Source organism: Manis pentadactyla, chromosome 8 (genome assembly GCF_030020395.1).
Source record: "Manis pentadactyla isolate mManPen7 chromosome 8, mManPen7.hap1, whole genome shotgun sequence".
NCBI classification, from domain to species: Eukaryota; Metazoa; Chordata; class Mammalia; order Pholidota; family Manidae; genus Manis; species Manis pentadactyla.
In genome coordinates, this window is record NC_080026.1 from 47,885,917 (window position 1) to 47,906,367 (window position 20,451).

General features: G+C 39.8%; 2 protein-coding genes across 3 annotated transcripts; one reads left to right on the top strand and one right to left on the bottom strand.

The window, feature by feature from the left end:
* Positions 1-3,757: 3,757 nt before the first annotated feature.
* On the bottom strand, positions 3,758-8,918 carry EXOC8 (exocyst complex component 8). The gene has a single exon (XM_036909412.2). It carries the CDS (start codon positions 8,802-8,804, stop codon positions 6,630-6,632), a length of 2,175 nt encoding a protein of 724 aa, XP_036765307.2. The 5' UTR covers positions 8,805-8,918; the 3' UTR covers positions 3,758-6,629.
* SPRTN (SprT-like N-terminal domain) lies at positions 8,763-20,165 on the top strand. Of its 2 annotated transcripts, none has more exons than XM_036909413.2 (6): positions 8,763-8,906; positions 9,342-9,650; positions 10,556-10,655; positions 14,586-14,714; positions 17,349-17,616; positions 18,590-20,165. In XM_036909413.2, the coding sequence occupies exons 2-6, from the start codon at positions 9,430-9,432 to the stop codon at positions 19,333-19,335; spliced, it is 1,464 nt and encodes a 487-aa protein (XP_036765308.2). In that variant the 5' UTR covers positions 8,763-8,906; positions 9,342-9,429; the 3' UTR covers positions 19,336-20,165. The 2 variants fall into 2 exon arrangements, with proteins under 2 accessions (XP_036765308.2, XP_036765310.2); XM_036909415.2 differs by lacking the exon at positions 8,763-8,906 and adding an exon at positions 9,886-9,980 and having other exon boundaries at positions 9,516-9,650.
* The last annotated feature ends 286 nt before the right edge of the window (positions 20,166-20,451 follow it).

The following is a 20,451-nucleotide window of genomic DNA, read 5'->3' on the forward strand; positions in this document are numbered from 1 at the left end:
AAAATAGTTCTAAAATTCATATGGAACCACAAAAGATCCAGAATAGCCAAAGCAATCCTGAGAAGGAAGAATAAAGCAGGGGGGATCTCGCTTCCCAACTTCAAGCTCTACTACAAAGCCACAGTAATGAAGACAATTTGGTACTGGCACAAGAACAGACCTATAGACCAGTGGAACAGGCTAGAGAGTCCAGATATTAACCCAAGCATATATGGTCAATTAATATATGATAAAGGAGCCATGGATATACAATGGGGAAATGACAACCTCTTCAACAGCTGGTGTTGGCAAAACTGGACAGCTATGTGTAAGAGAACTTGATTACTAACTCCATACACAAAAGTAAAGTTGAAATGGATCAACGACCTGAATATGTCATGAAACCATAAAACTCTTTGAAGAAAATATAGGCAAAACTCTTGAATATATAAACATGAGCAACTTCTTCATGAACATATCTCCCTGGGCAAGGGAAACAAAAGCAAAAATGAACAAATGGGACTATATCAAACCAAAAAGCTTCTGTACAGCAAAGCACACAATCAGTAGAACAAAAAGGCATCCTACAGTATGGGAGAATATATTCATCAATGACATATCCGGTAAAGGGTTGACATCCAAAATATACAAAGAGCTCATGCACCTCAACAAACAAAAAGCAAATAAGACAATTAAAAAATGGGCAGAGGAGCTGAACAGACACTTTTCCAAAGAAGAAATTCAGATGGCCAACAGGCACATTTAAAGATGCTCCACATTGCTAATCATCAGGGAAATACAAATTAAAACCACAATGAGATATCACCTCACACCAGTTGGGATGGCCAACATCCAAAGACAAACAACAACAAATGTTGGCGAGGATTTGGAGAAAGAGGAACCCTCCTAAACTGCTGGTGAGAATATAAACTAGTTCAACCATTGTGGAAAGCAGTATGGATGTTCCTCAAAAAACTCAAAATAGAAAAACAATTTACCCAGGATTTCCACTCCCAGGAATTTACCCTAAGAATGCAGGAGCCCAGTTTGAAAAAGACATATGCACCCATAATGTTTATTGCAGCACTATTTACAATAGCGAAGAAATGGAAACAACCGAAGTGTTCAACAGTCGATGAATGGATAAAGAAGATATGGTACATATCCACAATGGAATATTATTCAGCCTTAAGAAGAACACAAATTCTACCATTTGCAACAACATGAATGGTGGTAGAGGGTATTATACTCAGTGAAATAAGCCAGGCGGAGAAAGACAAGTATCAAATGATTTCACTCATCTGTGGAGTATAAGAACAAAGCAAAACTGAAGGAACAAAAGAGCAGCAGACTCACAAACCCAAGAACAGACTAACAGTTACCAAAGGGAAAGGGACTGGGGAGGTTGGGTGGGAAGTGAGGGATAAGGGGAAAGGGGGGCATTACGATTAGCATACATAATGTAGGGGTTGGGCACGGGGAAGGCAGTATAGCATAGAGAAGACAAGTAGTATCTTACTACGCTGATGGACATTGACTGTAATGGGGTATGTGGTGGGGACTTGATAATGGGGGGAATCTAGTAACCACAATGTTGCTCATGTAAGTGTATATTAATGATAACAAAATTTTAAAAATGCAACTTGGTAATACATGTGTGAGAATACTTAGCAAAAAACCTGAAACTGCAGAAGAACGAGTACCAGTCCTACGCGCCATTACATCATAAATCCACAAGTATTTTAACAGCTTGAAAATGGCACAGAATATCAGTGAAATAGAGTATTATAGCCTAAAAATGTACCCAGATGCACACAGTACAAAGTTAATATATAACTAAAATGGCATTTCAAGTCAGTATGGAAAAAGAAGGATGATTCCAAGTTGTTGCAACAACTTGCTATATGTGGGAAAATGGAGTTCTGTCTTTCTTTAAAATGAGTTATAGATGGAGCAACAATTCTAATATTAAAATATCATAAATTGCTAGAAGGAAGATGTGAAATTTTTAGAATCTCAGAGTGGGCAAGACATTGTTAAGCCTGAAGGAAGAATAGAAGTCACAAAGAAGAAAACCTAGGTAAACCTAGCTTTAAAACAGATAAAAATGTACATTACTGCACAAATAAATGAATGAAAAACTACAAAAATCTACAACACTTAGTACACATGAAGAATTAATTTCCTAAGTATAAACTCTTACAAAATCGTAATGCAAAGATAATCCAAGAAAAGAATGGCCTACAACAGAAACAGGTAGCTTCATAAGAAATACAAATTTGGTCAACGTCACTATTAAAAATCACAAACAAAGCTAGATACTATTTTTTTTCAGATAGGATTGGTAAAAATGAATAAATCTTATTACTAGAAAGAATAATCTAATTGTTAAAAAGTGAATGAATAAATGATAAGCATTTGGGGAAACAGGTAATCTTCTAACCTGTTGGGGAGAATAACATGGTGCAGTGCAGCCTGCCTGACATGCAATGATGACTATGTTTACCTAAATTTAAAGTACACTGTTTGGCAAAGCAGTTTCTAAACATGTGTCCTAAAGATAAATTCACACATGAGCAAAGGTGAATGTACAGGGAAATTTTTTTCATGATTTTTTGTAATTACAAAAACCTGAAGCCAACAAAGTAATTAGAAAATACAAAATCATGACAGATCCATTCATTGTGAACACTATTCAATCACAGAAAATATAAGAATCAACCCAGTGAGGTACAGCAATAGGTACTCGTACTGGAAGAGTCTTAAAAATACTGAGTTGGTAAGTTTGTTTGGATAAAAACAAAATGCTCCCCGTTTTATCTAGTATGATAAAATTTCTGGGAAAAAGATGTATGAGAAACTCTTACCAGTGGTTCCCTCTGGTGAGTGGGGGCTTGGTGGGATGACTGGCTTTTCACTTGGTACTCTTCTGCAGAGATGAAGCCTGGATTCTTCTGTAACTTTTCTTTCCTCTAACATTCCAAACATCTGCAGTGGCTCTGTGAGCCACAGCACTTAACAGAGCCGCTGGCCCCACTCTGCGGTCCCTTTCTGTGATGTCTGTTTGGGGCCCTTCCCTCTGTGCTCTCATCTGCTCTTCCTCTCTCTGCACATCCAAATATTGTCCATTCTTCATGGACCACCTCAAAAGCCAACAATTCCACAAGGACTTCTCTAACTCCTCAGAGTAACACTGCTCTCTTCCTTCTCAATATTCCCACAGAACTTAAACTGCAACATACCACTGGCATTCAACCGTTTTATCCAAATTAATTGATTTTGCAACATGTTCTTTTGCATTTCAGTTTTTTTCCCCCAATTTTTAAGCATCGTAATAGAAAGCATGTATTTTGTCCTCCAACCCCACACTACAGTCAATGTGAGGCAGAGCATTCCATAGTTTTACATAATTATATATGATAATTTCCTCAGTATCTACATACTATTTTACAAAAACAGTCCTTGTCATTATGATCCTAGTTCCTAGATCATATGGCCTACGTTATGTTTTCTTCATTTAGGGATAGACAGATGGCATAAAATCCTTTTTAAGGTCACATTTTATATATATGAAATTTCTTATTCAAAGGAATCCTAAAAAACTGAAATCTGATTTACAATTCTAATAGTAAGACCTAGTGAACAGCTTCCTACTTATCATCCCCTTATAGAAAAACAAAACAAAACAAACCGTCTCTTAAAACGATATTTCAGTAACAAGAACATAATATTAAATCCTGATTAAAGAAGATAAATAGATATAACATTGTAATATCAATTTTATCCAGTGTAAGAAAAAATTAGGCTTTATTTTGATAAAACATTTCATATTCCCTCATATCACAGCATATCAATAAGCAAAATGCACATACACCAATTTTTATACTACATGTCAAGTCCCAATTCCGAATCCCAGGGAAGCAAGTTGCAAAACACAAGTGCTGATAAACATAGGTAGTATTTTTAACAAAAATAAGTGAATTTTCAGCACTCATGTGAAATGAGGCTATAATCAAAGAGACTTAATTCCACAGGGTGTCTTATTTTCAACAGTAAATAATTCAATCAAGTCTGTGATTCCAAGCTTAAGTGACAGTGTTATATTGAATCAAACAAGAAAAGGCAATCAACTCTTAAGGAGTATATTACAGCATGTACTATGTTTTTGGACACTCTAACTGAATTCAAGCTTTAGCACTTATTTGGGAGTCTAAAGTAACAAGAACTAGAGAGATGAGCTCTCACCCCATTTGGAGGAATGTACCATAACTGCTCTGTCTTGGCACTAAGGTACACTGTAATGCTGGCGGCCCTTAATCAACTTCCCAAGCTACAGGATTCACCACAAGCACACGTCCTTTAGCTACAACTTTGACTGAGGAATACAAATTTTAACAGAAGAAAATTCTGTACTTCGAGTTTTAAAAAGCAGACAGTTCTATGAAGAAACAACATTTTAAATATCTGAGTATACACATTCAAATGTTTACAACTTCATGCTTTAAACAAAGTTTTGATTTCAGAAGTATCATTTCATGGACCCCACATCAAACATTTACACAATACAGGTTTCATACAGTATAATTTTAGAAACTGCAAGTGGCACAAAATAATCACAACATTTTTATGAAATTCAAGTTTCCAGTGATCTTAAAAAGACAATTATAATGGTTTTTGTTAAGCTGAGATACCCACTTATGGTTATTATCTAGAAAATCCTGAAGTTATATGAAAAAATTAGTCAAAGAAAATCTTTAACTTTGATAATTTTCAACCTTTGAAAATATGCATAGCTAAAAACAAAAGGGCTCCTCTGGCCTATGAGTAATTAGATCAAGAAGCTTCAGAAGCCTAAGCCACTAATGGAGCTATCTTAAGTTTTACATAATTTCCAGTTTTAATAAGACTATTTTCACTCATGAAAGAAATGAAGGTGGAAAAAGACAAAATACTGTATGATTTCACTTGTATGTGGAATCTTAAAAACAAAGCAAAATGAACACAGTGAGAAATGACTGATAGTTACCAGGGGGAAGGGGTTGAGATGGGTGGGTGGAGTGAGTAAGGGGGATAAAGAGGCAGAAAATCTCAATCATAATATAAGTTGGTCACGAGGATGAAGTGCAGCAAGGAGAATATATAGTCAATGGTTCTGTAACATCTTTCTGTGTTGACAGATAGTGGCTGCACTAGTTGGGGTGAGGATTTAATCATGTAACGAATCACTGTGTTGTATACCTGAAACCAATATGATATTGTATTATCAACTATATGAACTATTCTTCAATAAAAATGTTTAAAAAAAAGAAATGACCTTTGCAAGGTCATAGGCATGGGAAATGGCACTTATGGACAAGAATCATAACTAGAAGCTGGGAGAAATGGATCTTAGCATTATCTCCAAGTATGAGTTATGTTATAGAATCCATATACAATAGAAGCAATAGTTTAGAAACAGTGGGAAGTTCAAATCTCTTTAGTTATTTTTGTTTTACTAAACCCTCTGAAGTAAGCAGTCTATTCACATTCAAAAACAAAGCAACGAAAATAAAAATAAAACAGGAAAATGCGACAGCATCTTAGTAGAAATCCCCAAAGTGTCTTTCCCTCTCTGTTTTGGGCACACTGTCTCAACTTTCTGCTCTCCATTTCATGAGAAAAAACAAAAGCAAATCTCTGCTCAAAGCAGTCACCCTGTGAACACTCTGGGGTTTGCATATGTATTTTTTCTAATTTCCCATCCACTCAGACCCTGAAATCTGAACACTTTTCTCTCCCACTGGCATGAAGTCTGAGCTGCTATGCAACTCACACTGAAAATGGGGAGGACAGCTAAAAAAAGTAGTGGCTGCTGCCAGGTTCCTCAATGTGTCCTGTTTTTTAAAAATAATTTTTATTTTTTTAAATCTGACAAAGACTAGAGTTGGAAATTCACAGTTCAGGAATAGGTTGAAAAAAAATCACAGTCCTTAAGATTTTCAAGTAAATGCTCCCAAATAAACTATTATAAAGCTGCTAATTAGCCAAATTCTGCAGGAAATGTTTTCTGTTTTTATGAAAGCTCCCTCCTGTACTCTACAGGGACTAGAGTATTTGAGTCCACAAACTAGCTACTTTCAAGAAGGAATTCTTTTGACCAAAATTTACATTAAAGCCTATTTTCTCAATTCTTCCTTTCTTTCCTCCAAGTTGCTCAAATCACGTTTTAAGGTGAAGAACTATATAACACGGACACCGTATACATGGCACTGTACTCTTTAAGAAAACTAACATTTTAGGGAGCTGGTAAAACTTTTTACAAGATACTCAAAGAATTTACAGATGTTATTTCTCTGTGCTGCATAATATATAACATCAGAAAGTGTGTTTCGACTCAAAGGATAACCTGAAATGCCACAGTGTGACAATATATTCATTAGAAAGCATAATTTAAAAGGAAAGCATATTACATATTTTAATAATTCCAATGTTTTTGTTATTTGGGATTAATTTAACATCTTTTCTTTCTGCTTTTGATTTTCCATTTCTGAGAGGGCATCTTTTATTCTTAAGCTGTGTTTGAGACTACAACAGATAGGCTAATGCAACTTAATATACATATAAATAATACATAAACAGTTCATATGTATACATATAAATGGCTCCAAACATCAGACCACGGAGGTGGTACTTTCAGGATTCACACGCAGAAGTCTAGATGCATTCCTCAGGTCCTGGAGTTGCTTGGCAGGTTTCCCCACACCTTCTTCAAACCTTTTCTCAACCACAGGGAGGACTGTTTCATATAGAAAGGATGCATTCTGTCTGATAAAAGCCTTCTTCTCTGGATCCTGCTCACACCGAAGGCTGTAATCCACGTGCTGAACAGCAACCAGAATGACTTCCACCAAGCTCTCCAAGAGTACCATGTGCAGCTCTGGGAAATACAGCTTCAGGGCCTCTTCTAGGAAGCCCATAGTCTGTTTGGTAAAAGCAACCACTGTGTAACTTAGGTTCACCCAGCAGTCATCACCTGTGTACTGCTCAAAGTTACTTACTCCGCAACTCTTCATTTCCTCTTTGAGCTTGCCCAGGGCCTCCGGAGTCATCAAGTTCATCCTTCTCCACATTTCCTCAGAGTTGCGATGTTTAGTGGCTTCAATGATGATCTCTTTGTAACTGTGCAAGGCCCCCTGTATGTCTTTCACCAGAAGGGCATGGATGATGAAGGTGAGATCTAGTCCGATGTCACCCAGCTGCTGACAGTGTTCCTTGGCCACTTTTACACACTCTGCGGCAGTAGAGAGGCTCTCCTTACTATCAAATACCTGCTTGCTAAATGCATCCACAAACATGCCCATGGCCGATCTTGCCCAGACCACAAAAGCAGAGTAGCAGCCACTGTCAGTGCCTGCAAAGTCTGTCTCAAATTCCCTTGCAGTCTCCAGGAGGCTGGTAAAGAAGACATGACACAGCTTATGAATGTACAGTAAAGTGGCACCTTCAATGCGAAGCTGCCGTATTGCAGTGTGCACGGCTCCTGCCCTGTTTCTCAAAAACAGCTCACAAGCCTTGGTGCACTGGCCAAGCCGGATTAGTTGAGAAACTGCCCTGCGAGTAGCCTTGGGACCACCTCTCAGGGAACGATCTGGGGAAAGTTCAAACACTAGCACCTCGGTGAGCTGTCGGACACGCTCATCCACTCTGGCCCTTAGTTCTTTTACAGGAGGTGGACTGGGCTTATCTTCCAGGTAATGGTTCAATTTATCCAGCAAGTCAACAGCCCCTTCAAAGTCCCTCTGGGCAATACAGACGTCCAGGTCTTCAGGCAACTCCTGGATCCATTCCACTGAGAGGTCCACCTTCTCTTCTTCTATCTCAGGAATAGCTGGATTGTCGTTATTTTCATCCTCAAATGGGTTACTGGCCTTGGAAGTCACTTGGGGAGGCCCACGAGGGGCTGCTGCCTCCTCCTGCTCCCTTCGTCTTTTTTCACTGAGGGCCCTCTTGGTTTCCTCCAGCACTTCCAGCCATTCTCGTTTGATTTTAGCATTTTCTGCCTGAAAAATACGGCTCTCAGGAAACATTAGCAGCTTGAACATGTCCTTCATGGGAGGGTTGTCCTTGACGTTGACAACGGCCAAACCATCCAAGGGATAGAGGGCGTTGTAGCGATACATACCCCGCCGCTGCGGCAGCCAGGTGGCCACCAGCAAACAGTCGTTCATGAGAAAGCCGTGCACGCGCTGCAGCTGGGCCATGTGGTCTGCCTCGTATTCCACCAGGTCCCCGTTGTACACCAGGTACTGCCCCGGCGTCTCCAACAGGTGCCTACAGCCTTCCACCTTCTCAAGCAGGGTGGTGAGTGTGCGCTGCTTTCCCTCCTCGCCGGGACCAGAGCTGTCGCGGGAGGTGCCCCCGGGGGTGGGAAAGATGCCAGCCTGGCTCCGGAGGTGGTCTCGGCCGCCCGCGCCGCCTCCCCCGTCCTCGCCCCCCGAGGCCGCAGCAGCTCCGACAGCGGCGGCCGGCAACAGAGTAGGCGGGATGCTCTCCAGGCTGCTTTTCTGCTCTGTCAGCAGATGGCTGAGCTGGTACATCTCGCTCTCCAAGTAGGAGATCTCGCGGGCCGTCTCTATGAACTGCCGGTAGTTCTGGTAGACATTGCGTTTCAGGTTCTGCGCCGTCTCCTCCGCCAGCGCCTGGATGCGCTGCCGGTGCTCCTGCAGGTCCCGGTCCCCGTCTGACTGCTGCGAGAGCTGCTTCACGTATAGCCGCGCCTCAAAGCCTCCTGACTCCAGCTGCCGCCGCAGGCGGCTAGCCCCACTGTCCGACATCGCCACCGCCATTTCCGTCCGGGTCTCACGCAGCCACTGTCACTATCACCGCCGTGCGGCCGCTACTGCCTAGACCCACCCAAGCCCGGCCCAGCTCCAGATTGAGGAAGCAAGGTGGGAGTCGAGTACGCCTGCTCCCGGCCCGAGCGTTACACACTGCGCCGGCGCAAGGGGCCAGGCGCAGTCATTGCGCCTGCGCAGGAATGCCAGCGGTACACAGCGTATGCGCTAAAACAGCTACTGCGGAACCGAGTGGTGGAGAGGCAGTGAGGCGTAGGTACTGCGCATGCACTGTGTGACGCCGGTGTTTGGATTTATCTTCGAAGCGTGAGGGCGGTGACCAGCTGGCTAAAGCCTTCCTCCGGCCCAAAGCATGGAAACCCATTTTGGGCCAATTAGGAGCTATGCCGAGTTCTTCTTTTAAGCCTCGTAATCTTGGCATCGGCGCTTTGGGCAGGTTCCGGGCTCGTTCTAGAGCCATTTTCCCCTGAGTTCTCGCGAGATCGGTGCGCTGCCGCGAGAGCAGACTGAGAGCCGGTTATCTCCTAGGAGCTGGACTCGGCCGTCTGAGTCTCGGGACAGCGGCCTGCCTGGCCGGGGCGAGCCTGAATCCGCGGGCTCGCAGGGATCTGCAGCGATGGACGAGGACCTGGTTCTGGCCCTGCGGCTTCAGGAGGAGTGGAACCTACAGGTCTCGGAACGCGACCGGGCCCAGAAACCCGTGTCGCTGGTGGACGCGTCCTGGGAGTTGGTGGACCCCACGCCGGACTTGCAGGCCCTATTTGTGCAGTTCAACGACCGGTTCTTCTGGGGACAGCTGGAGGCCGTGGAGGTGAAGTGGAGCATGCGGATGACCCTGTGAGTGCCGATCCCTGCTGGGGAACAGAGGCCGGCCCCGGCCTGGGTCGTCGGGGCGCTGGGCGAGGGCGTCTGCGGTTGGATCAGCACTTGCCTTAGCCTCGGTCTCTCCCCGCCAGCTTTGATGCGTGGTCCGCCCCTCTGCATTTGATTTATAAGGGACGCAGTGAGAGAAAAGGGTGTTTCTTTAAATCTCGTCGTAACAGTAACACATTTCTGATTTGTCTTGTGGTAGGTCTTTAGTACCCAGGAGGGAGAAGCCCCTAGGAAAGAACTCTGACGACGCAGTGCAGCCTCTAAAGCAGTGCTGGCCTGCTTCCGAGCTTGTGTGTTAGAATGGGGAAGGGGTGGCCGTGTGGACCCAAGGGATCTTCAGGGATGGCTCTAGAGGAATCCTTTTTCTACAGGCTAAGTTTGAGAAATCCCAATTTGAAGTATTCTACTGTTGTACGTGAAGCAGGGTAAGCTTAAGATATGGTTGTATACTACCGTGCTTATTTTTGAATTGATACCAAACGACCTGAAAAAGACGGATTAATGTGATACAAAATTGTGTTTAAAGTACAAATCTCCTTTTTATTGGCTTCTGTTATAATTTTGGAGATGTGTTAATGGAGAGCCGGTTGTTACCGCCACAGAGGACATTGGGAGCAGCAGAAGAGGATTATCTTTGAGCTGTTGATGCCTGGGTAGGGTGAAGGAAGCCACTGCTGTTCTCACCCTTTCCTAACTAGGGTGAAATGCAAATGTCTCCTAACAAAGAGGGTATACTTTCAATAAAGCCATCTGCCCTAGAAGTCCCTTTGTGTGAGCTGCCTAAGAGTGTGTAAGGGCTTGCGTTTTCATCTCTATATCCTTTCTGTGTATATTTGGTAAGTAACACTTTTGTGGGGGTTGTTTTCCAGGTGTGCTGGGATATGCAGCTATGAAGGAAGGGGTGGAATGTGTTCCATCCGCCTCAGTGAACCTCTGTTAAAGTTGAGACCAAGAAAGGATCTTGTGGAGGTATTCTGCATAAACCTGATTCTTAGCTCAGTAATTTTAAAATGCATATTACTGATTTAGGCGGCTGTGAATTAACCTGTATATGTATGGAAAAAAATCAGTTTTTCCTCATTAAAAACTTGAATTGTGGGCAAATAATAATGATTCTCATATATTTTTATGGTGATCCAAAGTTAAAGGCTTTCTAGTGTATTATCTAATTTGATCTTGATGTCGCTAAGTCACTTGTGAAAACCCCCCTGGGTTCCGGCCTCTAATTTGATCTTTACAACATACCTATGTTCAATGTGTGCTGTCCTCATTTTTATAAAAGAGGAAATGATAAAGTTCAGAGAGGCTAAGTTATTGGTTTAAGTTACATAATTAGAGGCAGAGAAAACTTAGGATTCAACTCTTCCTATTAAGACACTCAAATGCTGATTCTCTTCTGTTCAGCTACTCTGGTGCTGCCCTGCAAGGGCATCAGGCTGAGCTGCAGAACAAACCAGTTCAAGGGCACACTTCATGTTTAGAGCTGCTGGTCACCCCACTAGCAAAATGGAGCAGTAGTAACTCTCAGATTGGGTTTAATTGAATCTAGTAGATGCCTGAAATTCCCCAGGCTGCACCGGGTGTGACTTGTCTTGCCCCAGATATATAAATTGAAATATATGGGTTGGTAGAGGTTGGATGGGAAATATGTTAAAACATACTTAGAAATATAATGGATGCTGTTTTTAAGGATAACAGGTGATGGGTTTCATAACACTGTGACTATGCTAAGCACTACTAAACTACATTTAAAGATGGTTAAGATGGTAAAGTTTATGTAATTCTTTTTACCACAATTAAAAGAAAGTAAACAACTACTAAATGTAAAATGGTGCAACAGAAGTATTAGTACAAAAGATAGGAGGAATAAAGGAACAAAGCCCAGATAAAGAGAAGGTAGGCATAAGTACTGTATCAGTAATTATATTAAATATAAGTGGATCAAACAGTCCAGTTAAAGATACAGAGTGACATACTAGATTGAACAAGACATGCCTCACATAAACACGTATGTTAAATGTAAGAGGATCAGGCAAAGTATATCATCCAAACACTTAACGACAGAAAGCTGTTGTGACAATGTTAGTATCAGAAGATTTTAAGGGAAGAAGTTTTACTAGAAGAAAAGGGGGACATATTATAATGATAATCTATTAAATAAAACCACATAACAACCCTAAAAGTAATAATGTAGCTTTAAACTACATGAAACATAAATCGCAGAAGCAAAAAGAGAAATAATTTGCATTCATAATTGCAGGTGTTAACACAACTTTCTTGGTAACTCAGTGAATAAGCAGGAAACAAAATAGACATAAAAACAAAAAAGTACTGAACAACACAGCCAAATCAAACTTATAAGGATCCTTAATTGGAACAGAGGTTACTTAATGAAAATTTATTGCATAAATGATTAAACAAGTGAAAAAAACTTTTTTTCAAGATAAGAGGCAAGAAGAGAATGAAAACTGTGGTAATGCCATCAAGTGAGTGTTTATTGGTGGTGGAAAGTTACAATATCAAATCAGGAATAAGGACAAAGGAGGAACAGGGGGACTCTATTTAAAAAATAAAAAAGTAGTTACCTAAATTATAATGAATAGGATTCAGAAAAGGAAAAGGCTTTATCTGGTTGAGGTCAAGAAAAGCTTCATGCACATGGATTTTACTACTACTGACATTACCACTCCTACCACTCTTTAGTGTGTTAGCCATTATTAATCTAGTTGACCTAGTGGGTGCCTTTACCACAGCCCTGCAAGACAGGGATGGCCCCATTTTAGGGATGAGGAGCAAGTTGTAACTTGTCCAGCGTCTCATGCATCATAAGTAACAGATCCTTGGTTTAGGCTCTAGTAACCCTGGCTCAAAGCTCTTGTTCCCTATATCACATGGCCTCATCATTACTGCCTTATAATGATTACTACCACTAATTAAAACATAGAGGAGAGCTCTGAAAAGTAGAGTCGGCAGAAGGAATATTGTGAACAAAAGGGAGGCTATTAAACTTAACAGCATTATTTTGGACTAGAAGTAGTTGCTTTTGGCCAGATGTAGAACAGGTAGGAGATGGAGTGTTTTGGGACAGCATTGTGTAGAGCCTCGAATCTAGCATAAATGTGGATAGTGGCAGTTACATAAAAATAGAAACCTTCACTATGATGCCATCTACCATTTTCAAGATGTGTTTAAATTGAATCCAAAATGAGGAACCCAAATTTGTTTCTCCTTTGTAAGACCAGTTATTTATCGTTATGTTCGAATGTTGAGAAATGTTTGAAATGTAGAATGGCCTTTGAATTTTCAGAGTCTCAGTAGTGTGGTCCTTAACTTGAAAATATAAAGTTGATTTTCAGAGATAGAGTTGAAAAATTTACAAAGGCTGTTTTCATAATCAAGTTAGAATGTTTGATTCTCCCATTTTTATGTTCAGCTTAATTTTATAAGGCTAAACTTGATTAATGCCAGTCTAATTCTTCTGAGGGAAATTCTTTTTAAACAATTATGGGGGATTATGAAAAAATTTGTTTCTGAAGATCTTTATGATTTTCACTTTTTAAAAAATGTATTCATATTTTTTAGAACAAATTGTGAAATAGCAGCCTTAACTACTTTTAATTTTGTACCTAAATGTTTGCATCCTTGGTGTGGGATGAGCTGTAGGTTTTATTGTTTATTTTAGAATTTTACATGATTCAAGATCCCAAAACTTCTGTGTGTAGAAAGCTCTACACAGAGGGATCTTGTTCTGCCTGTCCTCTTCTATCCCAAACTCCCATCCAGTATGGGACATTGTGGTTAGTCATTCTTTTATCTTCATTGTTATGTTTTGCAAATATTTATATCTTTTCTTACTCCACCTCCCCACCACAAAACATACTTTTTACACAAAGTACTCTTTGTTTGCTCCTCTGTACTTTGCCTATTTCATTAAAACAATGTACTCTGTAGCTTTCTCCAAATCATTTAATAGAGATCATGTTCATTCTTTTTTACGGCTGCATAGAAGTCCATTATATGGATGTACCACCGGTGATTCAAACTTGCTGAAAACCTATGTCCCTCTTGATGAGAACATGTTTGGACCTTTTGTTATCATAAACAATGCCACAATAAAAATACCTTGGACATACAACTTTGTGCTACATACAGTAGCATAGTCTAGATATTTCTAGGTCAAAGGATAAATCCGTTTGTAATTTCATCAGATGTTCAGAAATTCTCCTCCATAGGGCTTATACCACTTTGCACTCCTACCAGCAATATATGGGGATGTTTGTTTTCCCTTAGCTGTAGAAATGGTGCCAAACTTTAGGAATTTTTCTAATCTTGATAAGCAAAAAGTAGTATACTAGTGTAGTGTTAATATATTTGTTTTTATAAATGAAGTTGAACATGTTTCCATATGTTTATAGGTTCTTTAATTTCTTTTTGTGTGAATTATCCATGACCTTTGTCCATTTTAAAATTGGGTTGTTGGTCATTTTCCTGTGACTTTAGCAGCTCTTTATATTTTAGGAATTAATAGTCTGTGAGATAAGTTAAACATACATTTTTCTGAATTTGTCTTTTCATTTTACTCACAGAGTTTTTTCCCTATACAGTATGGTAAAGTTTTTATGTGGTTGAATTCACTGATCATTTCTTCGGGATTTGATTAATAGTTAAAAAGGCTTTCTTGGAGCAGGAAGTTTGTAACCTGGGATCTACAGAGCTTTGGATATTATATACATTTGTGAATGTGTGCTTTCAAATTTTTCTAGAAAGGTGGTTCATGACTTTTATCAGTTTCTGAAAGGGAGTCTGTGATCTGAAGGAGGTTAAGATCCCAGGTAGAGTAAGAAAATGCACTTTCATTTTCAAAAGTGATATAACAAATTAATTTGTTTTCTGTTTCAGACACTCTTGCATGAAATGATACATGCCTACTTATTTGTTACCAATAATGATAAAGACCGGGAAGGGCACGGTCCAGAGTTTTGTAAACATATGCATCGAATCAATCGCCTGACTGGAGCCAATATAACGGTATATAAAGCTACACACATTTATGCTGTTTAGTAGTTATTTACTCAGTGATTCCTGGGATTTAATTAAAAATAGGGAACTGGGTAGAAACAAATGGTATCTTTGAGCATTTTCCACAGCAAGCAAGAGGCCTAGAGAAGCAAACTGGCTTGTCTGGGATTACAGACTCAAATGGCAGCAGAGCCAGCCATAACCCCAAGGCCTCTGACCTCGTCCAGGGTACCGTTTTATGCCTAGCCTTCCATAGCACTCCTGGGCTATGACAATTATGTCTTAACTGGTTTCCTTATTGTATAGTCTCCTCCTCCAGCCCATTTTATATTCTACCATTGCATGTGTCACTCCCTTCATCAGAAGTCTTTGATTCATATTTCTGCATAATCTTGTACATGGTGGCAGGGCCTGGTGTCAAAACAGTGTGAATCAGACTGCTTAGCTGCAGATGCTACCTCCACTGATTATTAACTGGGACCTGTTTACCTCTCCTATGCCCCTGTTTATTCACAAGTAAAACAAGGATAATGACAATAACATTCTATCAGCCTTGTGAGGACTAAAGGAGAAAATACATGCAAAACATTTTAGCAGTTTGAGTACTAACTAAATATTAGTTTTTATTATTATCGATCCATTTTATCAGATGACCTTACTGTTCCTTTTTTCGTAAACTCCCACGAATCCCCTGCTTGTCTTGTATCTAACTGAACTTAAACTCTGTGCCTTTCCTCATATATCCTGTCCCCAAAATGTGCTACTTCCTGTTTCCTGTCAAAATGCTCTTAAATTTTCCACTGGTGTATAAGTTCTTACTCCGTTGACTCTCCTCAGCAGACAGTTAACTTTTTACAGTATTTTATTCTGTTTTCATACCTGTGAACACAGGCAGCTCTTAACTTATTTTTATATGTACTTTTGTATAAGATGTATAATGTCAGGCCCTTACATGGGCATAATGAGGATTGAACTGAATCGAACCAGATAGAATGTTAATTGCTACATAGATTAAATTCATTGGTATGTTTGTTAGGTGCTTCCTTGAAAAGCTAGTAGAGGCCAGTGCAATGGCAAATGAAGAGCACTCACCCTCTGTGTATTTTTCCTAGCCATCAGTTCTGATTTTCTAGAGAGCTTATTTAATTCCTGGATAGAGTTACTTCAACATCAGGAAAATGGCTTGCATTAAAACAAGTCACATAAAGTCCAGATTAGCAAAAAAATTAAAGGCTTTTAGTTGCATCATTAGACTTTGCACTTTAAGCATACTTCTTGTTAGTTGGAAGAGGGTCTGTTCTTTTATCTTGGATGTCTGTGTATTTCTATTAGGAGAGGTTTTAGTGAGTGAACACCCTTGCTTTTACCGGTTACATCCTGTTGTAATGAACTCCACAGGGCATCCAGTTTCACACTACAATACAGTTTTATTTTAGTGACTATTGTTACAAAGTCACATCCCCCAGGCTGTAGGAGTTGAAAGCATTTCAGAGCCATTTCCCTTTTTTGCTAGTGACTTAACTAAGCGAAGAGTCCTCAGTGTGAGAGAGAAGGCAGGCTCTATGTACAGCTAATATGAGGTGCATTGTTCACATGCTTGCCAGGTAATAGGATTTTTTTGTTTGTGCTGGAGAGAGAGTATAAACCTATTTATCTGTGCAGTTACAGAAAGCTTAGCATCCTTTCCCACAAGGGGAATTTATTAGAACAGTTCTGTGTCTGGTTTAAAAAAATGTCATGTACAGATGCTGCTCCTTATCTTCTGTGATAGTAACATTCCACTGAGAAGACAGAAGAGAAAGGCACTCATAGTCACTGAGGAGTCTCAGTTGTTAAGTGGCACCCTGCCATCCTCGGTGCCACCAAAGTGGGAGGCCTCACCTTCTTTCAGTCAGAATTCTTGTTCTGTCTTCTGCTTAAGTTCTAGGTGAGATTTCACCTACAGAGTGAAACAGAAGGATCCTATTTAAGAATTGAAAAGCATATTTATAGAAATTTTATTTGACTCAATGAGCGAAGCTTTTTGCTCACTCAGTCAGAAGGTGCTTCCTGAGCACCTTCACTGGACCACGCCTGTGTTAACCACTGGGGAGACAGAAATGAAAACATTTGAATCCTGGAGAGCTTTTCACCTATAAGCAGATCAAATGGTACCCCATAAGGCTTATTACAAAGATGTGGGCATGAGACTGCCTCAGCAAGCTGCTTGTGTAGTTGGGGTCAGCAGTCCTTCAGAACCCTTTGGTATTATTACCTACAAGGGAAATTTTCAGTTCAGTGGGATCAATCCCTGTTTATTATGGCAGTATATAAACTCTTGTCTTTATCCTAATTTTCAGTCATTTAAAAATTTTGTTTCTAATACTTTCAGGATTTATAGAGGGGTTTTGTGTCTCTTAATTTTTTTTTCTTCTCACATTTTTCTATCTTTACACAGTTTATATGAAGTATTAAATTAACTGCTGTTGTTTCCCATTAAAATGAACTTTTGAACAGAGGCTAAAAAACAGTTTCTGTCTTTCCCAAAAAAGAAAAACAAAGCTCTGGGAAACTGGAAAGTTAAAAGAAAAACAAACCTGCTTCTGTATGTTCTTAAAATTGTTAACTTAGCTACACAGTGCCAAATGCTCTCTCTCAACTCAGGTGTACCATACTTTCCACGATGAGGTGGATGAGTACCGGCGACACTGGTGGCGCTGCAATGGCCCGTGTCAGGACAGGAAACCCTACTATGGCTACGTCAAACGTGCTACCAACAGGGCACCCTCTGCACATGACTGTTGGTGGGCTGAGCACCAGAAGACCTGTGGGGGCACTTACATAAAAATCAAGGAACCAGAGAACTACTCAAGAAAAGGCAAAGGAAAGACAGAACTAGGAAAGCAGCCAGTCTTGGCAGCAGAGAATAAGGGTAACTCTTTGTATATATTCTTCCAACTTTTCTGTGACTGTAGTGGCTACAGTGTAGACAGGCCAGCCTGTGGAGGACTGGTATGGAGAGAAACTTAAGGATTCTTCCTAGTGCAGAAGTTTTCAAGTGTGGACTTCAGAAAAAAAATTCCATGGTCTGTGAAATGATAGTAGAAAAGTATACTTTGCTGTATATAGATGTGAGTAAAAGTAGAAATAGTAAAGTCCCTTTCTATATCTAGATTCACTGAGTCATTAGGAAACAGAAGGCAAAAAGATTGTCAAAATAAAAACAGTGATTCAATAACAATGCCCGGAACATGTGTCCTAACTACACCCCTTCCTATCAGCTGGATTCTGTCCAGGTTACTTCTCTTACTGATGTATGTATTTTCACTGGGAGACTGGGAAAAGGATATGCTATGTGTATGCTAGTACTTCATCCCTTTTCTATGAATTTCAGAGTTACTGCCTTTTGAAGAGGTAGCTAGGTTACTAAAGTTAATATTTCTTCCTTTAGGAAGTTGTTGATTGGATGTGACAGGGCCCAGAAACATAGGGTATATTTCCCGAATCTGAAATAATAAGTTGAGTAGCTATAGAAGAATTTATGCAGAGAGATTATATCCTCATTTTTGTGAGTAGGAGAAAAGAATGTGGTAGCAGATTTTTACCTGTTTGAGCTAAACTTAAAGACTACTGAGCAGTTCTCAAGGTAAACGTTAACTTTGCCGGTAGTCTTTGCATAACAGAACTCCTTATCTAAACATGAGAGGATGTTTTTTGTCCTTTGTAGTTCCCATACCAGACCTCTGACTGCTGAAGACTGTCTTCCTCCCATTAATAGGCAATTTATTACCTGGATCTAAGTTAAAGTAAAATAGTATTTCTCCATTTTGAGAAAACTATCCATTAGCTTAATATTTGTTACTGTATTAATTTTGAGTCAAGGAAAAATCTTGTTTCTTTTGCAGATAAACCCAACAGAGGTGACACACAGCTATTAATCCCTTTCAGTGGGAAAGGATATGTTCTAAGAGAAACAAGCAATTCATCCTCATCTGGGAAATTTATCATTTCACATGCTATCAGCAAAACCCAGGATCTTCTAAGTCAAGACCATTCAGCAAATGCTCTAAGACCTAATTCTAAAGTTGAGGTGAAATTGAAACAGAATGGTTCAAGTAAAAGAACTTCTCTAGTCTCCCCTGTTCTTAATACTAGTCACCGAAATGTTTTAAGCAACTACTTCCCCAGCGTATCAGTTGCCAACCAGGCTTTCAGAAGTGTGAATGGGTCTCCAGAGAGAAGTGTAACAGTTGGTGAAATCATTAAAAACTCAGTGTCCTCCAGTTCTCAGAGGAGGGTTGCATCTTCTAAGACATCCCTGCGGAATTCTTTAAAAGCAATGGAGTCAACGTCTGTAACTGAATCCCAGGAGGTGAGTGGGCCTGAAGACAGATACCCAAGTAAAAGACCCAGGCTAGAAGACAAGGCTGTTTTTGACAATTTCTTTATCAAGAAGGAGCAAATACAAAGTGGGGGTAGTGAACCAAAAAGTAGTTTGCTTTCAACAGCTGCAACTCAGAATTCCAGTACTTTGCCCAGTCAGAGCCAAAGAGTGAATTGCCCTGTTTGTCAGAGTGAAGTTTTGGCATCTCAGATTAATGAGCACTTGGACTGGTGCCTTGATGGTGACAACATCAAAGTAAAAAGCTGAAGTCTTTGAAAAATGAGTGGGTCGCTCCAACTGCTATATTGCCTCACTGATACAATGTCAGCACCTCAGGGAGTTCTGTTTAATAGTAAGATCTGCAGGTTATGATCTAGTTCATGTAATTAATACAAAATACTCTATTTTATATATACATATGAAATTGTAATTAAGTCATGTCTAAAGGTGCTATATTCCCTCTTGCCTTACCTATACTCTAGTCCAGAGTTTGTTGTGCATGTATACATGAGTAATTCTTAGACACTTTTCTTCTTTCTTGCTCTTAAAGTTGTTTTAATCTGTTGATAGTTTTTATTTGTAGACTTCCCTCAGAATATTCAGTGAGGAAGCCTGTCAAGTATTTGGTTAAACTGAATATTTATTAATGTTAAAACTCATTCACAGAACTTACATTCATATTCATGGCGTCAGACATAATGACCAAAAACACAGTCTGGAATTCAGAATATATCAGTTGTTTTAGGGTTCTCACGTTTTTTTTTTTTTTAAGTCTTTTAAAACAGGAAATAATTTTATGTATTTTAAAGAATTTTATTCTCCATTTCTCTACAAGGTGGTGGCAGATTTTAGGTTAAAATAAATTTCTTTTAGAACATTACTAGTAACATATAGCCACTGTAATCTGTAGGACACAGCTGTTTTAATAAAGTTTAGCAAAATGAGTGGTTAGAACCTGATGCTAAATTAAATGGTATATTCTAACTTACTCTCAAGTTGCCTAATTTATGTAACAGTGAAACATTATCTGGAAACAGTGTTAATGAACCTTAAGCCAAAGTTGGAACCATTATAATAAAAGCAATGTCATTTGTGCATTTTAAAAAGTACATTTATTTTTAAAGAACATTAAGGGACAAAGACATTTTATCAGGTGAATTTGCTTTTTGTCTGGTGGCTGTACCTCCAGCATGTTGGCATCTTCTCAAGACCTGAGTTCTTAAGGTTTCCTAACTTCGTTGCCACGTGACTTGTACATGCATGAGGTGCACAGATCACAGGCGCAGCTGGGCGGAGTTGGGTATCATGTTCTGGGTCACCATCACCCAGTTCAGGTTAGAGAGCATTTCTGTCACCACAGCTCCATTAGCTTGTGTTTTTCTT